Source organism: Dermochelys coriacea, chromosome 8, assembly GCF_009764565.3.
Source record: "Dermochelys coriacea isolate rDerCor1 chromosome 8, rDerCor1.pri.v4, whole genome shotgun sequence".
Classification (NCBI taxonomy): Eukaryota; Metazoa; Chordata; order Testudines; family Dermochelyidae; genus Dermochelys; species Dermochelys coriacea.
This window is the reverse complement of record NC_050075.1, coordinates 64,450,721-64,466,423: the sequence shown is the minus strand read 5'-3', so window position 1 is coordinate 64,466,423 and position 15,703 is coordinate 64,450,721. Positions and strand designations below refer to the sequence as shown.

General features: G+C 35.2%; 1 protein-coding gene across 5 annotated transcripts in view; it reads left to right on the top strand.

The window, feature by feature from the left end:
• The window catches only part of DENND1B (DENN domain containing 1B), a 253,940-nt gene that overhangs the window by 110,126 nt on the left and 128,111 nt on the right, over positions 1-15,703 (top strand). For 4 of the 5 annotated variants that reach the window (XM_038413141.2, XM_043520157.1, XM_038413143.2 and 1 more), the window contains exons 6-7: positions 12,367-12,436; positions 14,972-15,052. In XM_038413141.2, the coding sequence (XP_038269069.1) occupies positions 12,367-12,436; positions 14,972-15,052 (151 nt within the window). The remainder of the gene's footprint in view (positions 1-12,366; positions 12,437-14,971; positions 15,053-15,703) is intronic. The other variant, XM_043520155.1, reaches the window with a different exon arrangement.

Genomic DNA, 15,703 nt, shown 5'->3' with positions numbered 1-15,703 from the left:
ATGGGCATAAGTAGGCTGGATACAAAGGGAGAAAGGGAACAGGCAGCAAAGAAGTTTGTAGAAAGAGCATTTTTGTTATTGCTGAAAATGCCCAATCAAGTCTTTACTGGGATATTCAGCAGCCTCTAATGTAATGACATTGCCTTGCAGGCAGGGTTTTTGGAGTGATTAAAAACTCAATATATTAATGACAAACTGTCTGGTGTTCACTTTTTGCTTTGTCCAAACCAGTGAATAAGAAACTGGGTATGAATGTGAAAGTCTGTATTTTCTTATGTGTATTAATTGGCTTTCTTACAGTAATGATGATAACTATTTAATAAAAACGCTTGAAAAATACATCCATCTTGGCTTTTGTGGGGCGTGAGGATAGTGAACCATTTTCTTTGTTATACCGTTTGCTGGCATGCCTTCTTTATGCTCAGGGAAAATTTATTCATGTGCTTTAGTTAGTGGTTCTCAACCAGGGGTACATATATCCCTGGGATACGTAAAGGTCTTCCAGGGGGTACACCAACTCATCTAGATATTTGCCTAGTTGTACAACAGGCTACATAAAAAGCACTAGTGAAGTCAGTACAAACTAAATTTTCATACAGACAATGACTTGTTTATACTGCTCTATATACTATATTATACTTACATTTCAGTATATTTATAGTCCAAATGATTTATTTCATAATTATATAGTAAAAATGAGAAAGTAAGCAATTTTTCAGTACTAGTGAGCTGTGATACTTCTGTATTTTTATGTCTGATTTTGTAAGCAAATAGTTTTTAAGTGAGGTGTAACTTGGGGGTATGCAAGACAAATCAGACTTCTGAAAGGGGTACAGTAGTTTGGAAAGACTGAGAGTGACTGCTTTAGCTCACTCCCTTTGCCCACAAGCCTTCCTTTCCACATCAGACTAAGAAATAACATTTTCTACTTGTTCTTCTAACGTTGTCTGACTTATTTCTAATGTTATCATAATAAATGCTTCGTCAGTTCCACACACTGTAGTTCTGTCTACTTAAAAATAAGTACTGGAGCCAGATCCTAAGCTGGTGTAAATTGGCATAGCTCTACTTAATCAGTGAAACCTACGTTGATATGAATCAGCTGAGGATCTGGCTGATGGTCTGCTACTTTGTAGAAATAACTAGTGAAATGAAAAGTGGCAAGCTATAATTTTTCACTGAGTCATAATAAAAACATTGCCTTTATTGCCTCTGTTGTGACAAATTCAAATTTATAATGCAATGCTGAATACATAGTTTTACCAACTTTTATAAAACTGTATTTCTGGATTGGTAAAATATTCATCTTTAACTCGAGAGGGAGGGTGTGGAAAAAATCATTAACTCTGAGTGCAAAGAAAAATTTTCAGGAGTAGAATGCTGCCTTTTGGTTTTCAAAAAAATCATGGTGTTACTTTGTAACACATTAAATCTTTATCTCCAACAGGATGAGTATTGTTTTTCCATTGTTTTCTTTGTACAAATGGAGTACAATATAAAAGCATCAAGTACTGTAAGGTGATTGTATTAAGTAGTCCTTAATACTCAAAATGCGCAGTTCACAAATATGAGATTTCATTTTCTTTAGCAGCTGGCTGTTTGAGATTGCATTGAAACTTTGCTGATAGAATGTATGTGTCTGTATTTCTGATAGATACATATTCGGATCCAATGTGGTCTGTACTGTGCATCCAAAATTCATTAGCAGTGGCCAAATGTGATAGTATTCACACACAGATTTGTGCTAGAATTGCATCTGAGTATCCCCAATGTATGCTTTTTTTTTATTTTAAAGATTGGCCACATGCAAAGGAAATCTTAATTTGATGCACGTTCTTGTACAAAAGATTAATTTTTGATTGCATCAACTTTATCTGTTCCTTTAAGGATTGCTTAAGATTTTTCTTGTAGCTTTAATAAAGGCAAATTGGGGAAAATCAAGGGTTAGAAGATGAAAAGGGCCCCATTTAGCAAACTGATATGGTAACTGTGATGGATTCCCCCCAGGATGCCACTTGGAACAGGGGTACCACTGAGCCTGCCTGATTCAGCAGCCTAGGTTCGCTTTACACTGTACTGCTGTGCAGTCTGCCAAGCCCTCCTTCAGGCTTCAGACTGCACTTTACCGCCACACATACAGGTAGGACACATCCAGCTGCAGCTTCACACAGATGTTGAGCTCGGCTCTGAATGGAAAGGCTCAGCTAAGGAACTGCCTAGTACTCAAGTGCACCCTCCATAGGGTAAACCCAAAATTGTACCATCTTGTGCAGCGCAGAGATCTGTAGCTCTGAGCTCTAAGCTCATGAAATTCACCGCCTCCCTCAATGTGGAGAGGAATATACAGTTTTCTGCCCCACAGTTATGATTTCCACACACTGGTTTAGACAAAACAAAACAAGTTTATTAACTACAAAAGATAGATTTTAGGTGATTATAAGGGTTAGCAAACCAAATCAAATCAATCAAATCAAAGCAGATTACCTAGCAAATAAAACAAACACGCAATCTAAGTTTAATATACTAAAAAAATTGGATGTGTATAGCAAATTCTCACCCTTAATGTTTTAGCCAGATTCTTGAAGGCAAGCTACACTTGTTGCAGCTTAAAACTCCAGTTATTCCTTTCACAGGCTAGACAACCATCTAGTCTGGTTTGAGCCCTTTTCCCCCAGTTCAGTCTTTTTGTTTCTCAGGTGTTTCCAGCAGTCCTCTTTCTTGGGCAGGGAGTCAGTGAAGAACGAACCACAACGATGTCACTCCTCTGCCTTAAATAGCTTTTGCATATGTTGGAAACCCTTTGTCTCCCAGTTTGATTCCCACTCCCATCAGTGAAAAAACACTAGCATTATGATGGAGTCCAGTACCAAGTGACTTAGAGCCACCGCAGCCATGACTCAGAGGCTGTTTTTGCAGCATCCCCAGGAAGGCTTCCCAGTGAGAGTTTAGAATCTTCAAAGACCTATTGTTCTCCCTACTGGTCCTTTCCAACCTGCCATCTAGACTGATTGCATTCTGCCTATGAGCATTCCCCAGGTGTAAACACATTTGTAATAGATGCATAGACAATATTCCTAACTTCAGATAAAAAAATATGCATACAAATAGCATAATCATATTCAGTAAATCATAACCTTTTCAATTATATGTCACATGACCTATCGTGTATAAGATACATCATAGTTATGCCCTAATCATATCATAACAATATCTCTATGAAGAATATGGGGCATAATGCCACGGTTATATGTAACTAAATTCAGTACAGCCTGTGAAGGTTGTATGGGGAAGCAGGAGTAGGCCAATCAGAAAGGAGAGAGGAAAGTAAAGAGATTGGGTGGGTTGCTGAGTGGGCAGGTGGAAAGCAGAACAAAAGCAGGGATCCTTCCACCTGTAGCTTCCTTTTATGGATGGCACCTTGCTATGTGCTAGCCAGTCCCAGACCTCTAAAGTAATAGATTTGATCAGTGGCAGTCCTGCTGAAGTAAACATGAGGTCATTGAGTGGCAGCTTCCAGCTGGCTGTGAAATACTGCCTGTCTTGTAGTTAATGGGTTCACTTCTCTTGTAGTTTATTCTTCACTTGAAACTTTAATATGAGGAAACCAGTTTTGACATTGTAGTACAGGAGAATAAATACCACAAGATATACTCTTCTTGTACTCATGAAAATGCTTACAGTAATAAAAGAAGAGGAAGAAAAATGCAGACTGTGGGTTGGTGAGTGTATACAGGGAGAATTGTCTCTAAGATAGAATGTTTTTTTCAAAGTTTTCTATAAGGTGGCATCTAATGTAAGTATATTTTGTTTATGTTGACACAGTGAAAGAAAAATAATCCAATATATAGATTTAACATCTTTTAATTTTAAAGAAAGAGACATTGATACAATGTACCTTAAATGATCGTGCAGATTCTGATTCCAGCTACCAACCCAAAGCCCTTTAGAAACAAGTGGGAAACCAACCATATAGTGAATCCAGAAAAAAAATCTGTTGGATTCCCCTCCATTAGTTGTGCATGATTCTTTGCAGGACTCTTTTTAAGACTGCTTTGTGAATCTCACATGTAGACTCCTGCTGTGTGCGTGGTCCCCTCTGAACTTTTCAGCTAACATGCCATCTAGTATGTAAGCACAATGGGGTGCCCCTTTAGAGTGGGTTTTTTAAATATACCCTGTTGTGCCTGTGTGCTAGATTGGGGTCTTTTTTCCAATTCACTTTTTTATATGTATAATGGCAAATATTTGCAAATTCAGATTTGATTGATATCCAATAATTTATCAAATAAAATGTTTGTAAATTTTAAGTATTGTTCTGTTATCATGGGGGGAAATGTGATTCTTTTATATTTTATTACTAAATATTTTGATAATGTTTAGAAAAAAACATGTACTACAGATATTGAGCAATACTAAATTAATGTTTTATTGTCTACAACTACTTTGTTTGAATAGAAAGGCCAACTATTACAGCTGTGATTCATTTTGTTAAAATTTTGCAAGTTGCTGACTGCTTCTAATGTTGACCTTATGTACACTGAGAAATGCAAGACATCATTAAAAATTTTCTGCCTTAGATTTGATTAATGAAATTTTATGACTGTAAAATTGTCACCTACATTTCCAAATGAAATGCTCTAATAAGGAAGACAGGTTTATATGGTAAGCCTTTGTAGTTCTTCAACTCAGACCATGCTTGAAGCTTTTTCACTCTTCCTTTAGGCAAATCCCTTAGAAGCAGAATGTTTCAATTTTACACATTTTGTGTCAATTTTCCAGACAGAAAAGTAGCCCCTAGACATTAGACATTTAGCTACGGAAAGGCGGTTTCCTTAGTTTTATTTGATTACTAGAAGTTAGATTCCTGCTGCTAGTTCAGGACTGTTAGTGGTTACCTGACTATTTGACAGAAAACATTTCCTTTCCTTTATTTAACCTTTGACTCATGAACGTAAAAGTTTTATCAGAGCTATTGTAGAAGCATAAGTGAGGTGGAAGTCTACTTACTGCAACAAAGATGATGCATGACTTTGAATAAAAGTCTGAGCTCCTGCCTTGTTGCTACTTTGGATTAGAAGAAAATGCTAAATACACTTTTTAAATTACCCATGAAATATCTTGTGGAAGTGTTTTTTTTCATGACAGCAATGTCTGCATTTTAGATACAATCTCCTGGATTTTAGAAGCATTACATTTTAATTTCCATGATCTGAGTTGCAGAAGTTGAGTTATAGGATTTATTCTTTTCATTCCAAGAAAAATTTGTCATAGCACCTCATACACCAGTGAATGAAGAGATTGTCAAGTTTTTCCATATTTGCTTTTCAGAAGCTTATACATAGTAAACTCTTCAGGGCAGAGACCATGAGTAAAGTTTTCAAAAGTGATAGGAGTTGAAGTCCTATTTTCAAAGGTAATTTAGACATTTAGAAGCTCACATCTCATTGCAAATGAATGAGATTTAGGCTCCCAAGAGTCTGAGGGCTTGTTTGCATGGTAGGGAGTTGCACATTGTGGGAGTGTGATTCCTGAAGTGCACAAATGTGTTGTACATTAGTTGATCTGTGTAGATGCATGCACCAACAGGGTCTTCATGGACCAATAATGAGCAACACATGAATACGCTTTAGAAACACTCCCCCATAGCGTGCATTATCGCACCCTGAGTCACTCTGAAGAGGGGACTTAGCAGCCTAAGTCACTTAGGTACTTACGAAAACTCCATCCCATATCTTCCTTTGTGTTTTTACAGTGGCTACCACAATGGGGCTTCAAGCCTTTTGTGGTTATTGTAAGGCAGTGAAATAATAATATAATAAATTGATCATACATATTTGTATGAATTCAAACTTGAATAGCAAGTTCTTCCTTATTTAGAGACTTCTCTTTTTACCTGCACTCAAAATAAATCAATATGGCAGTTTTGAGCCCATATTTATTTTTAATAAAAGCATTAAGGCTCATTTTTTATCAAGATTGTCCAAATCCTGCAAGTACTTTCACAAGTAATCCTGTTCAAATCAATGAGATTATTAATGGGAATAAGTGTTTGCAAGCTCAGGCTTTGATATTAAGCTGTCGTTGCTCTACAAGAGTCTCTGTTGTCCAGTGACAAATAATAGTGTATCACATAACTTTTAAAGTAATTTTTAAACACTTATAGTAGTCTCTTGAAACTGGCACATTTCCTCACTGATATTTTTTCTGTTATGCACACATACTGACTTTTTTTGCAGTGTTGCATATGAATGCAGTGCTGCTTTTACATGTATTTTCTTTTTCAATATAAAGAAAAAATATCATTTAAGCATTTGTTTTAAGAATAAAATTCTCATATCATTACTAGCACTTACTAGACAATCACACACAAGAAAAAAATATTCATGAGATCCAATTGCCTTCTTTCCCCTCTTCGCAGTGTGCTGTTGGAGTATTTTAAAGAAAGTAAAGTTAAAAATCTGGGCAGAAACACTGGACTTAATTTGCACTATTGGATACCTGAAAAAAAGATTTGCTTAAAAACCACTCTGAGGTTGTTTTTTTTTATATTAATTTTGTGCTGTCAGGATGATGTGTATATTTTGTTTTTTGTTTTCTGCAACTGTATGCGTTAAGATTTGCTTCCCTTGCTCTTTTGGTTATAAGTGGCATGCTTAAAATTATTTTAGCCTAATTTTCTATGGTTTTAACAGTTTTTAAGCTAAAGATAATTATTGTTTTAGTATTCCAACTATGAAGTAAAAGGCTTTCTACTATAGTATTTAAAACATTGTATTCAACTAAGATTTTTACTTTGTTTTCCTTCACTTTATTTTTTATAATTCAAATTTTTGTTAGCAGCTAGAATGTGGACATATAAAATTAGTGTATTTTTTCTTAAAGGAAGAAATATTTGAAGTACAGTAAGTACTAGAGTAAGTATGCCTACTTATAAGGAAGGAAAACCTGTCTTAGCAGTGTGCTAAGCATCACTAGTTTCAGAATCTGAATATGACCTTTCTCTCTGCATCTATTTTAATATTGTATCAATTTTTGTTTTTGTAGTAAGTGGGAGCTAAGTTCATGGATTGTTAGAGATAAATTTAAGCATTATGTGAGATTAAAATGGGAACACTTGTTTTTACAGTGTGCTCTTGATAATGAAAAATGAAGGCTCAGAACTCAAGGGACATATATTTTAGAGCTTTATGTTTTCTACTGAAAAGAGAAACATAGTAGGAAAAGATACTGTAGTACTACTGCTGAGATTTTGCTACATGGCACAACATAGGAAAATTGATGGATAGTCTAAACTAACCCCATGTGACCAGTATGAAAAAAGATTCTGTAATTTACAAATCGTACGATTTTGTAGATAAATATTTAGAACAAAACACTAATCTACATCCCTATATTAGACTGAGAAAGTCACTTTTTATTTGCTATATGGTACAGTGTTTGATTTGTTTGGGTTTTGCAGTTAACACTTTCCCCATTAGACACATATATTGCATTTCAGTCACCCTATAAACTCTACTATTGACATATTTCCAAAAGATAACAGGAAAGATAATCTATCAGGAAGAAACTTCCAGAGGCAATCATTTTGTGGAATTTTATAGTCAGTGTTTCACCATAACACACAGCACTCACTGAGTGCCCTTTAGTTAAGTGTGGTGGGGTACACTGAACAATTATAACCTAGGGTATTGAAGAGCAAATACTGTAATCAAGTTATGCAGTAAAGTCACACTTTAACTACCATAAATACTACCAGGTAGCATAAATGTCTGTTAAAGCACTGAGATATGGACTCAGATGTAGTTCACAGACGGCACAATGTGTATTAAAGCCTTTTAAAGAAGGCTAACTGTCTAGAGTGTGTCTGTAGCAGCTTTCAGGAAACAGGCTGCTTCAGCCCAAACTCTGCTGACTTGCGGACTCTCTGCAGGAGCCTAAAGCCTCTAGCAGATTTCAGAAAGACATCTGCTTCAATGTGAGCTGCAGTCACATATAGGGCAGGACATTTGAAGTCGTCACAGTTTGGGGAGATGTCTGTTTTTTCAGACAGAAGCAGATTCTTGAAATCTTTATTTTTATTTTTTTATCACATCAACTTTTCCAATATTTTAAACCTTACCCATCATCTATATAAAAAAATAAATAGCAGTTCAAATTTGTCGACTCTCTTGGACAGGTCAGTGTCCCTGAACTGCACAGAACTGGGATTATCTACTCTTGTGAATTAACTAGGGTGCAGGCATATATTTCCCCAAAGCTGCTTCAGGGTAAAATATTTTCATTCAAAGTCAAAGCTAGTCAGCCTTAGCTGAAATAATGAGAGATGTTAACACATTACCACTTGTATTCATGAGCATATTGATATATGAACAGCTAAAATAGCTAAATCGTTTCAAACTCTGCCATTTTAAAGATACAGTAGAACCTCAAAATTACGAACACCTCGGAATGGAGGCTGTTTGTAACTCTGAAATGTTCGCAAAAAGAAAAGGAGTACTTGTGGCATCTTAGAGACTAACAAATTTATTTGAGCTTAAGCTTTCGTACAGATCATAAAAACTTATGCTCAAATAAATTTGTTAGTCTCTAAGGTGCCACAAGTACTCCATTTCTTTTTGCAAATACAGACTAACACAGCTGTAACTCTGAAATCTGAAATGTTCATAACTCTGAACAAAACGTTATGGTTGTTCTTTCAAAAGTTTACAACTGAACATTGACTTAATACAGCTTTGAAACTTTACTATACAGAAGAAAATGCTGCTTTTAACCATTTTAATTTAAATGAAACAAGCACAGAATCAGTTTCCTTACCTTGTCAAATCTTTTTTTTTAAACTTTCCCTTTATTTTTCTAGTAGTTTACATTTAACACAGTTCTGTAACATATCTGGTTTTGTTTGTTTGTTGTCTCTGCTGCTGCCTGATTGTGTACTTCTGGTTCCAAATGAGATGTGTGTTTGGTCAGTTCGTAACTCTGAGGTTCTACTGTATGCTAGACACACTTGGTACAGAACTACCATCAGTCAGTTTATCCCACTTTTTAAAAAACAGTTCAAATTTTAAAACCTTGAGTTTAATAAAATTACTATGTGGGAGAGAGGTAATATTTGACACATACATTTAAAAATCTCTTTAAATAGGGAAGTTTTCAAAATAAATGCTGACTTTTGCATGCTTGCCTCTGAAAATTTGCATATTATTGATCCTTTTTTATGTTATAGCCTTTCATAAATAAATGTTAGAATTATGAAACCAGGCAGTTTTAATCAGATGGTATAGATGCCATATTTTATGTGTATTGTATAGTCATACTTGCAGAATAGTATGTGCTTTTTTAAAAAACTAACAAACAAATAATTGTGAGATATTCGGAACTGGCATAATATGCCAAATGGAAAGTATTGTTTTTTCTGTCTCCATTTGTGGAAACAATCAACCCCTCACAACCCTCCATTAATTTATTCTTACAGACATGTCTGGTTAGACGCATGGAAAACGTAGGATGGGCTTTTATATTCTGTGGAAAGATTTCTGGTGGTCACAGATCAGATTTTAAATCCTGAAACTCCTTGGAGTACAATCCTTGAATAAAAAGTCAGTCAGAATCAATGAAGTTTTTCTTAGGTAGATAAATTGAACACCTTACAGTTTCCTCTGGGTTTCACCTGACCCATGGATCATGAATTGTCATTCTTCAGAAGAGTAGTTACAGACAACACCATTTATTTCCTTCTGCTGGTCCCCTATCTTTGTGCATTTTTCTGCACCACCTCTTTGACATGGAATAACTTCGTATTTCTGATTCTCCAAGCAAATCATCTTTTCCTTTATCCCTTCAAAAACCTCTTATTTTTAAACCCTGCCTACAGGAAGCAAATGCAAAATAATATTTAAGAAAAAGAAAAACATTGCAAGTTAGATTTGGCTTCCTCTATGTCAGCCTTCTACAATTTAAGCTCCATGAGGCAGGGACTGTTTTTATACTTGTCTTATGCAGCTCCAAACACTCTGTAGGCAAGTAACCAATACTAATAATGTTGTTTATTTCCGTGGCTTAATAATCTTCTTTTTGGATTTCTCTTACAGTATTTAGTAGTGTGCTGCAAAGGCAGTAAAATCAGTTATTATTTCATCCCTTTTGAACACTGCTACTATTATTTTTAATAAATCATTCTCCATAAGATGTGGGAAAATAGATTAGCAGATAACATTGATTCACAGACTATAACTTCAGTAATGGGCTACTCCCAAACATACAAAGATGGAAAAGGAAAACTGAATCAGGCAAAAGAGGAATTACTATAAGAACCAACAGTGAAGTAACTATAAGAATAGAAAACTAAAATTACTTTTTTCAGAGTAGCAGCTGTGTTAGTCTGTATCTGTAAAAAGAAAAGGAGTACTTGTGGCACCTTAGAGACTAACAAATTTATTAGAGCATAAGCTTTCGTGAGCTGTACCTGTAATAAATTTGTTAGTCTCTAAGGTGCCACAAGTACTCTGTTTACATTACAAAGTAATTTTAAGGAGTACTTGTGGCACCTTAGAGACTAACAAATTTATTAGAGCATAAGCTTTTGTGAGCTACAGGTACAGCTCATGAAAGCTTATACTCTAATAAATTTGTTAGTCTCTAAGGTGCCACAAGTACTCCTTAAAATTACTTTGTAATGTAAACAATCATCATGTCCCAAACCCAAACTAAAATAATAAATTCATACCATTCCCTGACTTGAAAACTGGAGATTCTCTTTCTTCTGCCTGGCCCTCTATTTACTTGGCTTGGTCCACTGAGCTTTTATGAAAAAATCTTAACTCTTCAGTCCACTCACTGGATAAGACTGGCTTCCACACCAACCCAGGTCTCCATGAAAACTACTTTAACTCTTTCCTCTGAGGAAAAGCTTCTAGAATCTGCATCCTGGGTGTTTTCTTTGGCAATTGGCATGCAGCTAGCATAATACTCTCTGATACAAATCCTTTAAACTTCACAAATATATCCAAACAACGTATTGGCTGTTATAAATGCAGTATTTTTTAATATGCTGTACAGTGTGCATCTGTGGGTTTCTATGTGATAAAATTACATTACAATATTTTGCTAATGAAATAATGTTTAGTTTTTTAAAAAAAGACTTCCTCCCAAAACTTTTAAACCAATTATAGAATTTGTAGTATTCAATTGGCAGTATTCTAGTGGTACCATTATGTTTGCGATGAAATACAAAAACAGAAGAAAACGTACATAGTAGCTTGTACATATGTAATTTATCTTGGTATTGTTTTGGGTAATAATGGTAAGATTTACTAAATTTAAATTGTGTGCATGAAAAATAATTTTGGAAAGTTTTTACGTTTTAAAATAATTAATGTCCAGTCATTAGTGACATCAGAGATAAAAGCCCACCATCTGGACACATAATAGTTTGCTGATGCAAAGTCACTGATGTGTATAAGGACTGGAAGGATTGGGACCACATTTGTTATCTGATAACTACCTTGAGGTCTGAGAATGCCGCATGCATACAAACTGCAGACTTGGGTTTGAAGATTATTAAATATTCTTTATGTTCATATATTTGTACATGTAAATGACTAATATTTGTACATGAACATGGCTTCTAAAGTCTATATGTAGAGATTATTTTGCAGAGAGACCAATATTTATTTGAAATATTTTTGAATGTATAAGAGTGCTTTAAGGACCCAATCTTGCATGGGGTATTGTGTGTGTGTGTGTGTGTGTGTGTGTGTGTGTGTGTGGGCTGTTTTGTCCACGCAACTTCATGGGGGTTCTATACAGTTATGGCAGTCTGCTCATGAACTACACTCATGAATAGGACTGGGGTCTAAGGCAAATCTATTTTTCATAAAAACAAATTGCATGAGTGTGTAGAACTACAATCACTAAGCACACGATGAATTACATTTATATCCATTCAGGAATGTTTGAAATGCTTTTGGTCTTAAAATATAGTTAGAAAAATCAAACAATTTTGAGATCTTTCTTCACTTTTGTGTCTGTAATGCTTGTTTGTCTTACTGTATAACCAGAAATGGCTTACCTATTCCATTTTTCCTATGAAGTGCTTAATATAAGCATTAATGGTACTGTTGAACTGGATGTTTAAAAGTACAGTTTTGTATAATAAGCACAACTTTAAGAAATGTAATTATTATGCTTCCTGGAAATAATATACAGTCATAAATAAAAAAATACGCTAGTTAGCATTTGCTCAAAATGTTTATGATGGAAGTATGATTAAAGTTAATCTGCAATAATATTATGGGAAACTGGAAAATAGACAATAATTTTCTTATTATATTTGATAATAATAATAATATACCTATTTCTATTTTACAGTTACCTGCCGTGGTTTGAGGTATACTACAAGTTGTTAAATACTCTGGCAGATTATTTGGCTAAAGAACAGGTACTTTTAGATATTTGTTTACTTCTTATAAAATATTTTACTTGAAATTAATCGTAATAATTTTAAATCCTACAAAACTGTTTCATACTGTCTGCATGTTTGAATAATGTATTTAAAATTTGCAACAAAATAAAAAATGTATGCATTTTAATTTTGTAAATTGTCAGAAGGTTGACATATCCCAATGGAATTTAAAAAAATTGGATATGCCGCTGTCACTATTATGTGGATGTCATGTATTAATTTTAAAAAGCTGATGAGAAGATACTACAACAAAGTGTCAGAGTCCTTCTGTAAACAAATCCTGGGCTAAGTGTGAGCAAAGTGTCAAGCCACTGGAGAACTCTATGATATGTTGATTGTTAACCAGATAGTTCCTGAGATTTGGGGTTTATCCGATACAAACACTTTTTCTGAACTGCATTAGATTTGATGTACTACTTTGCCCTTCATATTAACTAAAAACTACTTCATCATACTGTCATCTTGATTAGAAGGGGGAAACTGCTTGCAGCACTCACTGAAGAATCATGATAGTGTAGTTTGCATATTCGCGATCAATTAGATACATTCACAGGATTATGCAGGAAAGAAAATACTGGCATCTGTCTTTATTAAAAGTATTAAAGATAAACTTTCATGTTTCAAGTATCTTGGTATACTAGGTGGTCATTTTTAAAAGAGAAAAAAGTTAGCCATATGCTGTCAGCTGCAGATGTTGAGATTAAAAGAATATACATGCAATAATTATATCTATTGGAAACAGACTAAAGAAAACAATAAAATTTTATATATAAAGAAAATATAATAGCCCAGTTGCATTAACTTAGGTAAAACAGATTGTAATGGTCACTGAAGTCCCGTTGTTAGCATATTAAATAATAATAAATTTTTGTTTTGTCTTAATCTTACTATTTAATTGTAATAGTCAGGGCTTTTTATTGAGGTTATGCTTGAATGACAAGGCTCATGCAAGGCTAGGACTGTCTTTACCTTTGGGTCTTTCTCATTGCTTGTTGGCACTAAACGAATAGATAGTAGTTTAATGTATAGCTGACAAAGCTGCAACTTTATTATAGTATATGTTAAAGAACTCTACATTTTGGTGGGCCAGAAGTTCTTTCTGGCACTGTACAAAGTGAAAGTATTCGATTTGGTGTACTGCCTTGTCCCTTGTCTCTTGGACTAATAAATCTATCAGAGAGCTCGTTGTTGTATCCCTGACCCAGTCAAAGATATAAACCTAAGGCCTTATTTGCTAATACCTGAGTAATTCCACCCATCTTTGCATAGAGAGATGGCAGTGCTCTTCAGACAATTTGGATCAGTTTATATGAAAGTTGAATGTACAGTTCTGCTGACATGCTGAACCTTTCTCCACGTTTAGCTTGATCTCATTAGCCAAACTATTTTATAATATTTCAAGCTGTTGTGCTTTGCCTGTTCAATTTAGGACAGAGTTTATGAATATAAAAATCATGATCTAGGTTCCATTATCACTCCTAAGTACAATTCCATTTTGGAAACCAGGTTGTGACACCCTAAACAGACCCAGTAACAAAAAACACATTTGAGTTGTGTTTCCACAGCAGCTTTATTTACTGTTCTACCATATGACATCTGTATGTGTTCACATGTACCGCTCTGCCTAATGATGTTTGCGTTAATGCATTTTGGGAAATTCAGAGGCGCTATCCCATAGTCAAGTAGGGATTAGAGTGCTGTAGGACATATACATTGAGCGCCACAAGCAGTCCAAAGGGAAATGCATCCTGTGAGATGCTATTATATGTAAAGCTGGGAGGAAAGAAGACCCAGTCAACTCAGTAACACAAATATGATTAGGGAGAATTGTCTTTGAAGCAACATAAGTATAATGACCCGTTCAGGTCACAGAAAGACAACCATGTGGCAGCGTAGGCACATTAACTGCCATGGTTGTTAAACTTGTGCTAACCATGTTGTGTACAGATCCAAACCATATGTAGAGTCCACCATATCTTTGCTTGATTATAAATTCAGTTAAATGTTGTATAGAGAGGTCCAAAGGCTAATACAATTTTAGAAAGATGTCGTCAGGCCAGATAAACTACGTTAATACCATTTTTAGCTTGAACCGTTTTGAAGGGGTTCAAGTAACATGGTTAAATTACATGTGTATATCAGGTTTTAGAGTAGCAGCCGTGTTAGTCTGTATTCGCAAAAAGAAGAGGAGTACTTGTGGCACCTTAGAGACTAACAAATTCATTTGAGCATAAGCTTTCGTGAGCTACAGCTCACTTCATCGGATGCATCTGTATATCAGATGTATATCACGAAGTGTAGAGAAAGAAAATAAATGTTAAAGAAACTGACTTCAGAACTTGCAAGAGATGATCATTCTTTGAGCCATAAAAGTAGATTGTGCTTGTACTTTAATATATGGCAGTTGCACTATGAGATTATCTGTGATTAAATGAAAATATATTTGTTAAAATGGAATATGTATTATTTGTATATGATTATTAAGTATTTCTTTTTAAATATTTCCTGTAGGAAAATGACTTGAATGATGTGTTAAAATCACTGTATAGCCACCCTGTGCCAAAGGCAAACACTCCTGTCAGTTTAAACGTGGTAGGTATCCTGTGTAATGTGTCTCTATTGTAAAAATGTAGACAGTTTCTTGTGGTCAAAAATCCCAGACAAAACCTGGGTATTGGTGCTAAATTATTATCATCTCATCATATTGCCTCCTATTGTTAAATGGCTTACCATACTGTATTCACTTACTATGTAAAGTTGTGTGTGTGTGTGTGTGTGTGTGTGTGCAGACTCCAATCCTAACCTAACAGAAATTGAGGTTTGCTGCATGGGTAAGAGGGCAAGCTACCATAGCAACTGCCAATGCTACTCCCTATCTTGTTCATTGCCAGCTGTCTCAGATAAGTATCTTTAATTACTCCTGGTGTGGATCAAGATCTGCTCCATGGCTTCTGAACACCTGAGTAGGGAAGGGTATGTCATATGTCAGTCTGAGCTTGGCTTTTCTAGTGCTTGCCTGCAGTTGGACCCTTTTTCCATTTGTGCTTGATCATGCCAGGGTGGAGTGCGGAAAAGGGTAGGGAGGGTTTTACTGAAATGTGTAAAGATTTCTGCAGGTCCAGACCAATGAACTTGCACGCATGTAAGCTGATGTGGGAATGTGTCCTAAAATTGTAGCAGATTATGGCTCCCACAGGAACAGCAAAGTGTTGTACTCATCACTTACTGGGATTGCTTTTCAAA